The sequence below is a fragment of the Petaurus breviceps genome, unplaced genomic scaffold, assembly GCF_028583685.1.
Source record: "Petaurus breviceps papuanus isolate PSGF00001 unplaced genomic scaffold, PetGlider_PUasm1.0 214, whole genome shotgun sequence".
Taxonomy (NCBI): Eukaryota; Metazoa; Chordata; class Mammalia; order Diprotodontia; family Petauridae; genus Petaurus; species Petaurus breviceps.
The window spans coordinates 20,778,094-20,796,378 of NW_027185863.1; the positions used below are offsets into that span (position 1 = coordinate 20,778,094).

The window sequence follows — 18,285 nt, forward strand, 5'->3', positions numbered from 1 at the left end:
AGAGAGAGAGAGAGAGAGAGAGAGAGAGAGAGAGAGAGAGAGAGAGAGAGAGAGAGAGAGAGAGAGACTGAACATATAACAACTTCCATGTATATATTATGTTGGACCCTAGTCCCTGGCACGATTTGGCAACTAACTAAAAATCTTAACCTGACAAAAGATAAATTAATTCAACTGTTACTTTTAAGTGATGGCGAAAGATGCAAGAAAGTACACTGCCATTGTGGTTTAGTCAGCAGTCTGTTAGATCTGGGTTCTCACAGTCTTCCTAGTAACCAGTTTGGGGAGCTCAGCCATGTGACTTAACTTTCTGAACCTCCATTTCTTCAGGAGACCTGTGCCATTATAAAAGGTTGTGAAACCCCCCAATGAAAGGTGCTGTAGGATACAATTCTCATACAAACACCATCTCCATCTTCCTAATAGCAGCCCATAAATGCACATGCGTATTCACATATGTATTAAACTTCTGACTAGCTTAGCCAAGTAAAAGTGCTACTGTTTTTGGCAAATCCCCCGGTAGTATCATAATTGATCAAATTACAGAGGTGCCAAACTATGTGTTACTGAAGGATAGTTATGTGATTGTAAATAGCTTTTTGTGTTTGCAATGAAGCCCAGTTTTGTTGTGCCTGATGTAAAATCAGGAGATGAAGGTATTCTTTTATTGAAGCAAACATGTGGAAAATTGCTCTAGATTGTTATAGTATAGAACATCTCCCCTGAAAGGAATGAGGTTCATCTATAGGGCAAACTCAGACAGTAGCACTTTATTGGGGTTACTGCTGGTCTCTAGATGGTCAAAGCAAATAACGTCATGTCCATCTAAACTATTATACCATCACAGGGGCACATTTTCTCATCTCTAGTGTTATATTCTAAACTGTCAGTAGACATTAACTCAGTCAGTGGTGATGTCCTACCACCTAGAGATGAACTCTGCCTCAAAATGATGTTTTCCACTTCAGTGCCACTCGTCTGGCAATTACTGGGTCATTAATATCATTGCATGCAATTAGTGACAGTAGAATGAGCAGGAGGTTCGTGAGTTTGTTGGTTGTTGGGTTTTTTCTATCATTATGAAGTTTTTACTATAACCCTTTCTTAACCAGACACTTCCATCATTATACAAAAGCTGAGAATTTTTTTTTTAAACAGCAGATTCAGTCAGAAAAGAAGTTTGGGTTTTCTGTGTAGGAAGGGTAGGGTACAAAAAATGCTTCCTCAGATAATATATGTCATATATTCCTTTTTTTTTTCTTCTAACACTGCCAGTAGAGAAAAATAACAGTCTCTTGGATGTTAACCAATTCCATTAGTTTTGTTAAGCAGACCTCATCATGGCAATAGGGAAGCATTTCTATTTATATTTGTTTGTGTATAATGAAGCACTTCTCCCTGTCTCTAGAAGGCCAACTGTGTAAAATGTTTACTGACTTCAGTTGAAACTGATCATTTAGTTACCTTCTTAAAGAAACTCCAACTCATCTTAATTAATGGCTTTTTGTCCATAATAAAATTTCCCTCTCACATGCATAATGGCATAACCTCTTTATTCTATTGACATTCAAGCTTTCTGTAAATTTACCATGTTTGAATCATTGTGGCAATAAGACAAGATCTCTTAAAGTATGCCGATGCGCAGCTTTTTTATAAAGTCATTTCGGAATTTATCCTAATGAGATATTTCACCAGCATGAGTCTTTTTAACTCTTTAGCAATAGAATTTGGGGCTTATTAAAAGATTCTCCACCCCAATAGAATCATTTCTTAGAATTTAATTAAACAGGGAATACAGGGATAGATATAGCTAGAGAGTTTGTTGGGGGGTTTTGAGGGTGAGGGCAAAGGGGAGAGTGTTTGCTAGAACAAGAGAGTAAATACTAAATTTCATGCATTTTAGCATATTTCTAGTTGGAGAAAGGCAGAAAATTTATTATGGTCAGGACTATTTGATCTTCTTGAGAAAAGTAGGATGAGTCGGAGGGAGCTTGGAAAGGTACTTTGGACTTTGTCTTTCTTTGTTGTTTTGCTCCAAGGACTAGGAAATGACAGTCAAGGTTTGTCTTTTAAACAAAGTTAATGATGGCCTGTGGAATGCAAGTTGATTAAATTAAGTGGTCTAAGCTATAAATATCCTGTGTGATTTTGAAAGACTGTGACCATCGATGAGTAAGATGAGGTGGGATTTGTTTTCTGAATCCTATGTATCTACTATTTCTTTTACTATTACCTGTACTTTTGAGATTGACACGCAGGAGTGTGTAGGTGAAGGCACCGCATTGTGTTGACTCCTTGACTCAGTTACCCACTTCTTCCTTTTCTCGCATCTGAGAATTAAGTGCCATGAGGACGTCTGAGTTAATGGTCACATCAAAGTATCTTTTAAACAAATCTTAAATCTCTAAATTCCCATTCTGCCCCTTCACAATCGGTTTGTGTAATAGATTATTATACATAATGCATATTGCAAACTACAAGAGAAGGTAGGCCATTACATATTGTCTTTTATTTCAGAATTAATGTATATGCAGTAACCTTTGGATATTTGTGGAAAATATTGAACTGGTCAAAAGGATTAAATTGTAACTTGTTACTCTAGAGGCAGTTTGATAGAGTAGACAGACCACAGATCTTAGAGTCAGGGACCCTGGGCTCAAATCCTGCCTGTAATGCTTACCATTGGGGTGACATTGGGCAGGTTCCCATCTTTAAAACAAGACCCTAAAGGTCCTTTCAGCTGTTAAGTATAATCCTATCCAAATTAGTTTTTTATAGGATTTACTTTTACCTTTCAAAGAAAGTAACTGTTAGCATTTTGAATTTTTAGTTCAAAATGACTATAACATGACACTTGGATCTTGTATGAGATATTCATAAATAGAAAAATCACAAACATGATACAGTGTTTTACAAGTGAAAATAACCTACTCATTTTAGTAAAGAAAAACCAATAAAGCATGGAGGGGAGATTTAAAAATTCAGGGAGTGGTAAGAAATGCCAAATTACATGTTTCCTCATGGAGAGGTTTGTTCTTGTACCAGTTGATTCTTTACTACTGCAAAAGGAAAATGTGTAGAAGCATCCACAATGTTTGCTTCAAAAGAAGGTGTAGCACCAGTGCAATATTCACAGCGACAATGGTTACAATAAGTATACTGGTATAGTGCTCAATTGAAAAATATAAGAGACTCTCCATAGAGAAGACAGAAGCAAAACATTTATTCAGACACCAGAAAACTGAATCTCAAAACCAATAAAATGATTCCATCATAGAAACAAAGAAATTAATTAGCCACAATAGCACAGAGCCACAGTATCCTTTAGCCTTCCCACAAACCAACAAAATACCAATATTTACTCAAAAACTTATCTGGCTCCCTCAGAAGTGTTCTCTCCTCCCAACCATCTAGCTTGCTCTGACTCCCAGCTTCCTGTGGGCTTTGCTCCACCCTTCAACAAACTCCTCCCACCACAGACTCCATGTGAAACTCATCCTTTTAGGAGGCAGAGTATATTTTCAAAGTAGGGAAGGCCTTCAAATTCCCTTAGGCTTATTAAGGGGCAGGGAAGATCTTGAAATTCCCATTACCATTACAGAAGGTGAAATATGCTTTCATGGAAAGAAATTCCTAGGTAGAGTTTTGAAAGGATGCTGATTTCTCTTGCTCTTAGTGACAGACTAGTCTAGCAGCCCTCTTGGAAAGTCATGCTGTGCTGTGCTCTTCATTTAGGGTATTTTCCAAAAATTCTCAGAAAGCTCTTTGTTGCTTTTGCACTGTTTCCTCGTCCCATGCTTTCCCTGAAATTCCTTAATTGGCTACAAAGCAAAAGTAACACTTCTCTTTGGTTGAATATGGTCATGACTATGTTCAGTCCTTAACTGCCCTAAAAGGATGGAATAGGAAGTAGACCTGTGTTTTCGTTAGTGTAGGAAGGTTCCAGGTGAGGAAATTCTATCTGTCATGACATTCCAGTTGACACTTTCTCTCTAGTGGAGTCTTAGAGAATTTGCTAGAGCTGAAAAGTGTGGACCTGTATCACACAGCCAGCATGTGTTAAGAGAATTGACTTGAACACAGGTCTAGCTTCACTACAAGGCTGTCTCTCTATACCATACTATCTCGCTCTTAAAAAGAAAGCCTTGTGCTGTTAATGCTGACTGAGGCATCACACCACTTCAGTTTGGTGCCTAGAAGTTGATTCTTTTTCTGGTCCTCATCTCTTGAAGTATATTTTTGAATGTGTTAACATCTGATGACAGTGAGTTTAAGATAGATGTATCCTGATTTTGTTGCACAATACTTTTCATATTAAGTAACCTAACATCTATCCACCTACGTATTCCTTGGCTGGCATAACTCATTCCATTTTTGTTTCTAGTGGAAACCCAAAGATTTGTAAAAAGGAAAAGCATAATCTAGTTCATATTTCATGTGCATTTTTTAACAATCACTTTGCCTTCCTTTTCTTTATAGACTATGTTGTGTTAATTTCTTCATTTTCTACATAAAAGTCTTCTGATATGATCAAATGAGATGGTCTTTGTAAAAAGCACTTCTCACAGTACCTAGTACATAAAAGGCACTATTAAATGCTTATTCCTTTTTCTTTTATGGAGATGTCAGAAGTCTGTCTTGAAAGCCTCCATTTCTGTAGAGAGGTGCAATGGACCTAAGATATCTGCATGGTAGAAGAGAAGAGCAAGCATAAAAGAGATTATCCATAGGGAATTTGCTTTATTGTTTTTTTAAGTAAGTTGTTTCACAGAGACAGCATAGTAGAATAGCTGGTCTTGAAGGTAGGCCATGTGACCCAGGGCAAGTCATTTAACCTTAACCTTTCTGTGCTTTAGGCAGCTTTCTAAGGCTTTAAGTCGCAGCGAAGATGCTGGCCTAAGTCGGTAGAAGGCATTTCTTCCCCCAGGACTTCTTCCCTGTACCAAAGAAATCCCCAGGCTAGTCCTTAATCATGAATTTGCTTTATAATTAAATGAAATTGGGTTTATTATCTTATTTACCATATCAATCAAATGGGATTGAATTGATAATAACAAGCATTGCTTTTCACAAAGTCCAAGTTTTTACTTCTATAGAAAATGTTTCAACTGTTATTCAGTTCCTCTCTCTTTAATTGGCCTTTTCTGTTTTGAGGAATACTTTTATTGAATGTAGGATAACAAACTGTTTTCAGTTCTCTCCATCTGCCCATCTATACTTTAAAATAATTTATATGTAAGGAATAGTGCTTAGTATGTAGGCCAGGCTTGAATTTTCATGAGTTTTATAATTTAATTTTTTTTTTAATAATGAAGGTAGTAGGGATATTTCTTTTAGTTTTTAGAGTGAAACAGCCTTGATTTTGCATTCTTGCCATCATTTCTAATCTCTTTGTGAATGGAAAGCCATATATAGGCACAAATCCAGCAGCTTAACTCTCCATCTGATTAGAGCAATGTTACCAACGTGATGGGCTGGACACAGCCAAGATCCATACAGCAGCTTAGCCTCCTGGGAAGCAAAGTAATAACAATCAAATGAAGACATATTAAAATGTAATATTACTTCCTCTCCATGGGGACTGTATAAAAATCATAGCCAGAAATACTCTTGTCTGCTTTTTCTGGTTTCCTCGGGTTGCCTTTTTTTGTACTGATAGCCAGGGCAGTACGCACATAGTCAGCAAGGGCTGCAAGTAAGCATAAAAGAAGAGAACTGTGAAAACTCAAGATCTGATCAGTGTCATTTTCAGAAACATTTGGGGCCATTTAAACAGTATGAACTTTGGATACCTTTGACTGAATGACCTTTACTTACTGCAAATCAAGCTTTGAGATCTGCCTGATAGAAAACTATTTATGGCAACTTTCCATCTTATATATATATATATTTTTTTTCTTGGAGCCTATAGTGATTTCCATTCACCAGAAGCTCAGCTATGACAAAATCAGGCTTTTTTTTCCCTGTTTAATTGAGTAAATATAGTTAAATCCATTTAGCAATCTCATGTTTGTAGCTTCATTAGGTTATGATGAAGAAGATAATCCAGAAATACTTGCCATTTCTGGTGCCATTATTTAATTGAGGATTAATGAATAAATGTATTTTTGCTTTTTTATGAGAATAATTTTAAAAAATAAAGCAAATGCTAAAATCATTAGATCATGTGCCCCTTAAAATTTTATTACTAAGCTTTATTCCTAAGCATTGTGTAATATCTCTTATTTTTTTCAAATCACACTGTGTTTTAAAGGTTTCTTAGTGGTTGTTGCTGGGAAGACAAGACTCAGAATATTAATTTCTCTTTTCAAATGTAAGCAAATAATTTCATGAGTTCATAACTGTTCATGCCTTCAGTTGAAACTATCATTAAAAAAATAACTACCAACAATGACAAAAAAAGCCCAAAACCACAAAGTGAAAAAATCTGTGTGTAGCCAAAGCCAATGTAAGAGGGCTACAGGATTATGGCTTACCCCCTCCTCTTCCCCAGGAGAACATATAATAGGTTTGGGGACAGGGAGGATTGGATCAAGGTAGCTGTAATTTGCATCTAGGATCAAATATAAAACCAGCTGAAAACATTCAGGAATATTTTGCACGTGGTATTATGTTTGACTTTTGTACACTGAGATTTCAACAAGTATTAACATCTTGAAAGTGTTTTGTGACATCTGAGATGATTCCTCCCTTCTAAAATGGAAGTCCTTCATCACTGGGAAGCCTAGAGAAGTGGGTTTCAGCTACCCCCACCCAAACATACCCATAACCAAATACATCAGGTGATATTTTGACAGTCTTAATGACATTTTTGGGAATAATTTCCTCAAGTAACCTTGGCTAATTAGCAGTTTAATTAAAGGGAGGAGCAGAACCTAGTCCTCTTCTGAAAGTCATTTCTCAGAGTATGCAGACAGCTCTAAGCAATATATCCTGTGTCTTCAGTAGAACCACTGGTAGGCAGGAAAAGTGGATTTTATTGAAGATTCATTCATCCAATATCAATGCCTCAAACACTGGCCTTAGCAGCAGTAAAAAACAAAAAAGCCTCCCTAAAACAAAACAAAACACCACACAAACGCACACACACACATGCACAACAAAACAATACCAGTTTGATCTCATTAAAGAAAAAAAAACATCAACTTAATTGTGGTTTGTTCAGTCTTACACAGTAATACTGCTGAGTTAGATCTGCCTTCTTCACACCACCTTATCTTCTTGTGTCCCTGTAGTGTTAACTCAAGCTACTTCTGTAATTGGTACTAGTTTTATTTATTTATCTATTATTGTTTTAAATTTTGTGGGTGGCAGAGTTTGGTTTGACTGCATTTTAGGCTAAATCCAGTTGTTCCCAAAATAACAGATGTGATATTCAAGAGAGAAGAAATTTTAAAATGACCCAAATATTGGCAATCTAAGGCAGTCACAAATCAGATGCAATCAGGAGTGACTACCTGGACTAGAGATTCTTAACCAGGAGTCCATGAACTTATTTTAAATGGCATTTTGATAGCTTTTCCTTCAATGTAATTGGTATCATTTGTAAACCTATATATTTTATTTTTAGGCATTTAAAAATGTTATTCTGAGAAAGAGTCCAGAGGCCAGGCTGTCAAACTGGCTTATGACACACACAAAAAAGATTAAGAACCCATCACCTACATGTCTGTTCAACTTAAAAAAAAAAATATATATATATATATATAGTTTCTCCTTATCATTACTCCATCCTTACTTTCTACCATACCCTTATCCTTGTGTTCTGGCACAAAGTATATAAAGTTTGGCACATGTGCTATATAATAAAGTACCTTTTGGCACCTGCATGGTTGATTTTGCATCTAGAATTTCTCCCTTCTCCGCCACTTTCAGATGTAAAAAAAACAAACATTCTTCCCATTATTTTTGGTGAGATTATGGAAGTATGTTTCAAATCTTGTTTTTAGCATATACCATGAGCACTGATGTTTTTTTAGGCCTTTCATTTTGTGGGGCTTGATACTAATGTAAGTGAGGGTACTTCTATAGATCTACAACATAGAATAAGGACATATTGGAAGACTACTTATTAGCCAATAGCAGAAGTACAAATGCAGGATGGGGCAAAGGAATAGAAAGGACAAATATCAGAGTCAATGCAATGAATGTAAGTTGTAAAGCACTGAGGAATTCCCAGAAATAAGTAAGGTCAGGATCTAAGCCAGACTCACAGTTCTCCACTTCATCCTTAGTGTATGGCTCACCTCTTATATTTGAAAAAAGAAAAATCAAAAGAAGAAAGAGCTTTTGATCAAGAACTGAACCATGGAGGTGGGGCCTTGTTAAATCTGTATTCAGAGATGATGGGAGTCCACTTAGAGAAATACATGGTTTTCTAGTTTGTTTGCTTTTTCGTTTCTTTCTAAACGGATGAACTGATTGATAGATTAGAAATAGAGAAGATCTCAAGTCTGTGTTTGAATTTGATGAGGAAGAGGAAAAAGGGAAAAACTAAGGACTCAAGTGAAACACAATGAACTTAGATTCTTGCAAGCTGTAATGATTCTGTTTATTGCTTCGGTTCATGCTGACTGTTAAGTATTGGGTTGTTGTCCTTAAATAATATGGCAAATAATTTACTTATGTCTTCAGAATTTGTGGTGAGTCCAGGTACATCACTAAAATAATGCAGTTAGTAATATTAGTAGAGCTTTCAAGCTGAGAGACTGTATTTGGTACAGGTGTAGGAATACTTTTTTTTTTTTTAATTAGAGAACCTTAGTTCAAATCCCAGTTCTGCTACTCGTTACCTGCTTGACCTTAATCTCTCCAGGTCTCAGTTTACTCTGTTGGACTACACAACCTCAGGTCCTGCCCAGCTCTACATCTATGGTGTTATGTGAGCTTTGTGTAGAAGGAACCTGTTACAATAAAGTTGTTTTTTTTTTTGTTTGTTGTTGGGTTTTTGGGTTTTTTTTTGCTTTTTGGAGGGCAGTTGGGGTTAAATGACTTGCCCAAAGTTACACAGCTAGTAAGTGTGTCAAGTGTCTGAGGCTGGATTTGAATTCAGGTCCTCCTGACTCCAGGGCCAGTGTTGTATTCATTGCGCCACCTAGCCGCCCCTAATAGAGTTATTTTTAACCTTAGAATTTAACTTAGTTTTGCAAGGGTCTATTAAATGAAAAAATTCAATACTGGCTATAGCAGAAAGGTTAAGACTGGGGGTGGATTAGAAACATCAGTCGATTGATGAATAAGCATTTATTAAATGTTTGCTATATGCCAGACAATGTGTTAAGCTCAGAGGCTACAAAAATAAAAGTGAAACTATTTTTGTCCCCAAGGTGCTTACATTCTAGCAGGGAAGATAACATGTGCATATATAAGTATATACAGAATATATACAAAATTCATGCAAAGTAGGTTTGGGAAAGAGAGTATTAGAAGGCTTTAGAGGTGTCACTTGGGTTGAGTCCTGAAGGAAATCAGGGATTCTAAGAGTTGGAAGTGAAAAGGGTATGGATTCCAAGAACGGGGACCACTAATGCAAAGTTTAGTAGGCTAAATATTTAGTATTGTATGTAAGGAACTACAAGTAGACCAGTATGGCTGGACTGTAGAGTATGTGGAAGGATGTAATGGGCCAGAATACTCAAAATATTTGAAAAAAAAAAAAACATTGTGACACACTTAATATGACAGAGGAGTTTATATTAGAACCTAGAGAGGAAGTCACCAGAGTAATAGGAGCCACTGGAGTTTATTGAATTGGGGAGGGAGAGGGGGGGTATGTGCTTTGGGAAAAGCAAAAACCAATATGAACACAGGGGAAATGCCTGCTTACTTTCTTAGGCAGAAAGCGGAATGAATCCTGAGACTTCAAGAAAGCAAGAGGAGTAAAAATGCTGTCTCCTGGTGCATAAAAATATCAGCTTTCAGTGTTTAAGGACTAGGTGCACGGATGGGGATCAGGTAGAAATGAATTCTCAGACATCACAGTTAGAGAACATACTCTTGTGTTCCCTTTGGAGAATGCTCTCTGCATGGATGCCAGGAAAAATCTGACCTTCCTTTACCTGCACAAAAGTGCATGGGTTTTTTCTATGTAAACTTCTCCTGCTTTTCAGAGACTTTTTTTTTAATTACAAAAAAAATCCACTGTCATATGAAACACTCCATTCCTTGCCTTCTGCAGTTAGAAGAAATACATTCTCCTTCTGAACCTGCTTCTGGCAGTTTCTAGGCCTCTTGAGGCTAGGACTGATATTACTAATCCAGCTATTTAAATAAAGTCTTTCCGTAGTAGCCAGTCTTCTAACTACTTACCTTCAGTTACAGAGCTTATCTGTACTCACTATTACAAGAGCCAGAACAAAACATTCAACAGCAGGAAAATTTAACGCAGAGTTGAAAGAATATTTAAACTAGGCTTGACACAGTGTCCACATTCTCTCCTTTTCCCCTTCTTCTGCAAGTAGCCAGTCAGTCCCCCCGCCTTTGAATAGTATCAGTGCAGGGGGCTGGACTACAGTGAGGAAGCCTACACCTACCTACCTACCTACCTACTTACCTGTACCATGGGCTTTGAATAGGACTCTCAACCCTCATGTACCAGATTGATGAATATGAGACATGTTGTGTCTGAAAAGAAGTCACCTCATATTCCTTCCGTATTGTAGAGGGAATAGAGCAGTTAGTGTTGTGGGTGCAAACGACCCACTTGAATGTTTCCCAAGACCAGACTTTTATTGTGAAAGATACGGCCTAGGCTGTGAATCTCTGAAAGCATACTAGCAGGAAACCCCTTCTTCTATTTTTAAAGTAGATGTCTATATTTAAGGAATGACATCAGGACCTGTAACCATGCTTACAGGAGAATAAATCTCTTTTGAGATACAGTACAGGAACCAGGGAAGAGAAAGGAGAGGTTGAGGGGAGGAACAAAAAAGGGCCCCTCTCTATATTTTGCTCAGGGAACTTATATTCCCTGGTGCAGGGAGGAGAATCAAGCTAATTGTTCTTTCAACAGGAAATCTATACTGAAGGAAGCAGGTGTTGTTTGGTGATTGTCACTTTAAAAAATTACTGTATTAAGTACCTTGCTCTTTTGAGCTTATCCCTGAAATCGTTGATTGGTTGGCTTTTTTTGGAAGGCACTATCCCTTTCATCTAGAATAATACTTAGATGGTCAATTGTGAAGGAAGAAGAAAGTGCTTAAGTAAATATGAAGCCTAATAACATACATACACCACTGTTTATGTAAAATATACAACCTGCCGATTTGTTCATTTTTATTTTTATTTTTTGTAATTTTCTTTTTGGTTTTCTTTTGTTTTCTTTTGCATTTTGACTTTGAGCATTTCATGCCTTTTGGGGAACAAACCCTTTTGGAAAACTTGACTGACTAAGAGCGAATTCTTATTTTTTAAAATTGTTTTCAGACATTTCATGTTCATGTAAACTTGGCTTATTGATTTCCTGATTTTTCTTTCTTTATTTTTTTTGTTCATTTTATTTTTAATCAGCTACATCAAATGGGTCTTTGGAGGGCCTGGATAACCAGGAGGGAGGGGTGTGCCAGACAAAAGCCATGAAGATCCTCATGAAAGTTGGACAAGGTAAAGACCATCTGCTGCTTCATGAAATCCCTTTGATCTGTTTCAGTCCCCACACTTAGAGTTCAGGCTTCTTTTAATAGGGTGGACCAGTGTGTGCCAACAGAGTCTAGCTCACTCATTCTTCCCCTGAGTTTTGAAAGCAAAGCCTATTTTACTGTACGATGAGCTACTGACAGATTTCCTCAAGTCAATGTAATAAGAATCTTTTATTGGAGATCTCTCTAAAAGGAAAGGCTAGCCAGGAAGCCAGCATTTCAATATTTTTGTTTTCTTTCTTCAAAAGCAAAATATCTCCACGGTTCAAAATTACATGATATAAAATGAAAACTAATGTTTCTACAGTTTTGCTCGTTCCTGATTTCAGACTACAGAGGAGGTTTTTGTTCATTGTGTCTTTTCATATATAGATAACCTATTGTGCAGAAAGAAAGAATTATTCTTCTAATTAGAAATTGGTATAGTAGTCAGTCAACTTGCTCAGTTAAATTGAAATGTCATCTGCAAAGCTTTGCTTGCCAAATGCAAGAATCCCTATAGTTTCCACAGATGGCCTCACAATCTAAACCTCTGAAATCACTAGTATAACCATTTTGCTTTAAAAGGAAAATTACATTCTTGTATCTCACAGTACTTTGCATAAAGAATCTTCTGTTCAGAGCTATTCATGCTTCATGAGATCTATATCCAGCTCATAAAGCTTAATATCATTAGATGTCTAAGCCGTAATTAATCATTTGTTTTTCATATAGATGCCAGTTCTTCTGGGTCAACCAGGAATAATGACCCAACAAGACGTCCAGAGCTGGAAGCTGGCACAAATGGAAGAAGTTCAACAACAAGTCCTTTTGTAAAACCAAATCCAGGTACATAAGCATGATTCTGTTATGGGGTGGTACATTCTAGTGTAATGACCAATTTGGTCACTTCTCTCCCCTCCCCCCACCCATTACCCTAGGATTATTAGGTTTTCTGTTTGGCTGATTATTTCAAATATTGTCATCTGTAGTCAGTTGAAGGCAATCTTTTAAGAATAGAACCAAATAAAAATATTTTTGTTACCCCCACTCCATCAAAGGTTCTCTAGGCAGTGAAACAAATACTCTCCTCTACTACCTTGCTCCACCTGGTTGAATTTAGAATTAATTGCATCTAATAAGAATAAGATCTCTTTCCAAGAAAGTTTGGGCCATGCATGTCTCAAAATAGCTTTATTTAGCTGCTATAAGAACTGTTCTATAACACTAGCCTGGTAGAGCAGAGTAATTTTCAGTCTTTCTTTTTTCCTTCCTAATGCATTATCAAGCTGGTTTTGCACATCAGTTTGAATCTTACATTAATGTATATATAATTAATGCTCTAATCTCTCGTCTAATTATATCTAGTCCACAAAGAGCCTAATTGATCCTTTTGTACTTTTCAGATAGTTGGATTTTAAAAGATTACTTTCTAGGCTTGGTCTTTTTTTTTTTAATAGAGCACTTAAAAAATATTTTGCATTTTAAATTTACATAAAAACTAAACAGATCACTGACAGAGATTGAGAATACTACCAGGCAAACCTGATTGTCATTTAACTTCATTTTCTCAACAGTCTTCTTCTAGCAATAGCTATATATTTGTTGCCATGCTAATGAATTTTTTATATAGCACTTGTTGAGCAGACGTCAGCAATTTTGTGCTCTGGGATCTGTGGGCCTAGTGGGTAGTCATGTGAATTTAGCATCTGCAGTAATATTCTATCTCTTATCAAGCGTCAAGGAGGGAAGTTGTTATTTCTAACTTTCTATGACAAGATGTGTCAAATTCTTGTGACAAACTGATAAATGGATAATATAATGATGCCAGGCAATTTTTTTAGCTCTTAACATTTGGGTTGGCAGTCTGTTCAGTGTGAGAGTTTCTCCTGCCTTCCAACTGTATTTTAAGTGCAAATCAAAAAATAAAAATGGGTTAGAGTGGAGCGCTTTCCTGGTTCTCATCATTCTTTTCACATTCTAAGGCTGTTCTACCAGTAGGCGGGGCATTTCCTTAGAAGCCAGCTATTTTGAAGACTCCCATGAAACCACCACCCTTAAAGTAAAGGCGTCAGGGCAATACAACGTGAACAGTAAAACCTGAGCTGAGAACTGGCCATTTTCTTTTTCTTGCTACCCCCCTATTGCTGCCTCAGGCTAGCTAACATCGGTTAAAAGATGAGGCATGAATCAAGAGCTGCCTGTCACTGCCAGTCCTTGCTGCTGATGGATGATGATGTATAAAAAGAAAACAATGTGGTTTGAAAGCAGCATAAAAGTAAGACCCAGAGACACAAAGTCTTGTTTCCTATTGATTGCTGACTTCTGCTGTTTGCATTCAGCTGTCGAACTGGGTAATTGGTTTGTCAAAGTTTAGCTGCCACTTAATTCTTTGGTTCTGCTTAGTTTTCACATTTTTTTTAAGGGCCGCAGAAATAGCCTGTCAGCATCCAGGGCAGTGATAAATTCTGTTTTTCTCTTTCTGTGTTTGATTCTCTCTAGGTTCTAGCACAGATGGCAACAGTGCTGGACATTCGGGGAACAATATCCTTGGTTCCGAAGTGGCCTTATTTGCAGGGATTGCTTCAGGATGCATCATCTTTATTGTCATCATCATCACCTTAGTGGTTCTTTTACTAAAGTACCGGAGAAGACATAGGAAGCATTCACCCCAGCACACGACGACACTGTCCCTCAGTACGTTAGCCACCCCAAAGCGAAGTGGTAACAACAACGGCTCTGAGCCCAGTGACATTATTATCCCCTTAAGGACTGCAGACAGTGTTTTCTGCCCTCACTATGAAAAAGTCAGCGGAGATTATGGGCATCCAGTGTACATAGTCCAAGAAATGCCTCCACAGAGTCCAGCAAACATTTACTACAAGGTCTGAAAGAACTCTCTGGTGGTACCTTTTGATTTCCCAGAGGAAATTTACTGGTCAGATGCTTTCAGTTGAGGGTTTTTAATGACACCTTGTGCATTAGGATTGACTAGAGCACAGTGGGGGGGTAAGGCACCAAGCCCCTCCGCAGAGAGCCTTCTTGAGCTGGACAGCTTACCTAGTCTGTAGAATTTCTGTCTTGGTGAATAAATATTCACTAGAAGCTGGAAGACTTTATATAGAAGATACCCATTCTGATTGCTGTACTCTTGTTACATTCATCATTCTCTAAGCCATGTGATGCTGCAGGCATTCAGGCATGTATAAAAAGCCAAGGGAAGAAGGAGTGATTTGTGGACGATAATCGTTCTAGACACGCTGGGAAGGTGCTCTCGGATCTCGAGCTCAAAATGCAGTCTCCCGACTCGGTGTGTGTGTGTGTCTCTCTCAGCGTATACTGGATGTGTCCCACAGACCTCTGTGGCTAAGTAAGACTCTTAAAAGTTCTCTTGCTTTTAGTCCATCACTGTTACGTTCACTTCTGTTTGTCCAGGGCCCTGCCATTCTCCTTCACACCAGATTTCCTTTCACTCCACATCCGGCATCACTAATGGAACATTAATGTTGTTGGGAGTTCTGCGCTCCTTCCATTTGCTACAGCAGCTATAGTTGAATGGGTAATACATTTTCTAGAAATTGTGTTTGCTAATAAGGAGCCTTCCAGCCAGAAGTTAGGCCGTCCGCCGCATAAGACTAGGAGTTCGTGGATGGGGGTGGGGCGGGGGAAAGGGCTGACTGCAATTGCAGTTCCAATGCTGCTGCCTCTGAAACACGAAGCTGGAAAACAAACAAACAAACATTTTTTAGGTAGCACAGCACTTTGGTTTGCTAAGTTTTAAGAGGCAAGTAGGAGACACGACACCACACGCAGTGGGTTAGGGCTGCATTTGAAGGAATTCACTGTTATCAAATAGCAATGTTCAGAGAGAAAAAAATAGTACCTTTTGGTTCAGTAGAACAAAGGGGGGTATTGTTAGTAAATGAACAAGCTTGGAGGGAAAGACAAAAGGAGGCCGCTGATGATATATTAGGGCAGGACTGTTGTGGTACTGGCAATAAGAGACACAGCTCTGAAGCTGTAGGAAAGACTTAGTCTGCTTTGGGATGGTTTTTAAAGCAGACTCAGCTGCTATACTTATCACATTTTATGAAACACAGGGAAAGCATTTAGGAGAATAGCAGAGAGCCAAATCTGACCTAGAAGTTCAAAAGCCAAAGGTCAAATGGGCTGTAATTTCCATCATCATTGACATTATTAAAGAATTCTCATATCTAAAAGGTAGGTCAGATCTCTCCCCTCCCCCTCCCGCTCCCCATCCCGTACACAGAGACCCAGATTGAGCCTTATGACACTTTGGTTTATGGCGGTGCTGTCCCTGCTGCACGGTGAAGTCTAGGTACTGTGACTGACACAGCAGCTCACCTGGTGCTCTGTTTAAAAGTTAAAGCACATATGGCAAACCTCTTAAGAGTCCACAAGACTGAAATAAATTATGATGTCGAGGGGGAGGAGGAAGATATGACTTATTTATAATAGGTGTATAGAACACAAGGGATATAAAATGAAAGATTATTACTAATATATATTTTAAGATTGCACAGAGTGCACACCAGAAGATGTGAAATTCATTTGTGGCAGTTAAATGGTCTGACCTCTCAGTGCTTTAAAAAAAAAAAAAGATTTTTTTTTTTTAATTGGACAGTTACTTCTGGGAAAAACAACTTCATTCCAAAAATAACAATAATGAGAGCAAATACAAAAATAACAGAAGTCCTCTGAAGGCATCTCACGTAACAGTAGACTAGGAAATACAAGCCCCAAAATACCAGGAAATCGATGTTGCTGCATCATATATTTAACAATGACAAGATGTTCCGGCATTTATTTTCTGTGTTGTGTTTTCCCTTGCCTTATGGCTGAAGTGTTCGCTAGAATCCAGCAAGTCACATTGAGGGGGTTCCACTTAAAAGTTTAGCTTTTGCCCCCTCCCCCTCCTTCTCCCTGCCCTCCCTTCTGAAGGAAAAAAAAGAAAAAGTAAACATGAAACCTACTTTTTATGTGCTATGCAAAATAGACATCTTTAATATGGTCCTGTTACTATGGTAACACTTTGCTTTCTGAATTGGAAGAAAAAAAAATGTAGCAACAGCATTTTAAGGTTCTCAAACCTCCAGTGAGTACCTGCAAAAATGAACTGTCACAGAAATGATAATTCTCTCTATTTCCTGAACCTGAAAAATGACGTTGGTCCAAAATGCGTGTTTGTGTGAGAGAATGGGTGTGTGGAGTGTGTGTACATATATGTATAATATATATCTGCAATATATATTATATATATCTATATCATAGTTCTGTGGAATGTTACCATGGTGACTAACCACAGTACGTATGTAATTCTTTCCATCACCCCCAGCCCTTTTCTTCTTTATGTGAATCCATACAAGATTTTCTTGTAAGCCATTAAAATTTTATTTTCAGGGTGGGGAGAGGGAAGAGAAGGGGGAACCTGGGAATAGTGAGTCTGATTTTAATGAAATCAAATTTATGTATCATCAGTTGGCTACGTTTCGGTCATGTACTAAACTGTGAAAAATCAGATGAATCAATGAAGAGTTACCTGCAACCAATTGAAAATGTGTACTGTGTGTCTGTTTTGTGTCTGGTGCAGAATATGACAATCTACCAACTGTTCCTTTATTTGAAGTTGGTTCAGCTTTGGAAAGTTACTGTAAATGCCTTGCTTGTATTATCATCCCTAGTCACCTGACTTTGGAATTTGCACCATCATGTTTAAGTGAAGATGCTGTAAATAGGTTCAGATATACTGTATATGGATTCGGGGTGTTACAGTAGCCTTATTCACCTTTTTAATAAAATACACATGAAAACAAGACAGAAATGGCTTTTCTTAACCAGATTGTGTACATAGAGCAATGTTGGTTTTTTATAAAGTCTAAGCAAGATGTTTTGTATAAAATTTGAATTTTGCAATGTATTTAGCTACAGCTTGTTTAAAGGCAGTGTCTTTCCCCTTTGCACTGTAATGAGGAAAAAAAAATGGTTTAAAAGGTTGCCAAATTGCTGCATATTTGTGCCGTAATTGTGTACCATGAATATTTATTTAAAATTTTGTTGTCCAATTTGTAAGTAACACAGTATTATGCTTGAGTTATAAATATTTTTTTCTTTCTTTGTTTTTTTTTTAATAGCCTGTCATAGGTTTTTAAATCTGCTTTAGTTCCACATCGCAGTTAGTCCTCCCCCCCACCCCAATCCCCCTCCCCCCCGAAAATGAAATCCGTGAAAAATCACATTCCACGTCTGTTTCAAACTGAATTTGTTCTTAAAAAATAAAATATTTTTTTCCTATGGAAAAATTGCCTTCAAAGTATTTTCCTTTCCTCTTTTTTTCCTTTTCTTTTCTTTGATTCTTTTCTTTTCTTTTACCCTAGTCTATTCCTCTGTAATTGCTAGGCATTTTACCTGTAGCATTCTCTCTGGAAGATACGTATGCACTTTTCAGAGTAGCGCATGTATGTTACATTGCCCTCAATATCAGCTGCACAGCCATGAACTCACAACCATTTCCTGAAAATCTAGCCACATGTTTTAAGAATAATTTTACATCTTCTTCAGTTTTCTAAAACCTAGTCATTCTGAAAATGTCCCATAGTTTAATTAGAAGTGCATCATTTGATTAATCATTCACAGACACAGAACTTTCTTT

The 18,285-nt window shown here is 37.5% G+C and overlaps 1 protein-coding gene across 1 annotated transcript in view; it reads left to right on the forward strand.

Moving 5' to 3' along the window:
- Positions 1 to 17,935, forward strand: part of EFNB2 (ephrin B2) — a 55,428-nt gene extending 37,493 nt beyond the window's left edge. Inside the window, exons 3-5 of the mRNA XM_069094141.1 lie at positions 11,509 to 11,601; positions 12,351 to 12,464; positions 14,118 to 17,935. Of these exons, the coding sequence (XP_068950242.1) occupies positions 11,509 to 11,601; positions 12,351 to 12,464; positions 14,118 to 14,506 (596 nt within the window). The 3' untranslated portion in view covers positions 14,507 to 17,935. The remainder of the gene's footprint in view (positions 1 to 11,508; positions 11,602 to 12,350; positions 12,465 to 14,117) is intronic.
- Positions 17,936 to 18,285: the final 350 nt, after the last annotated feature.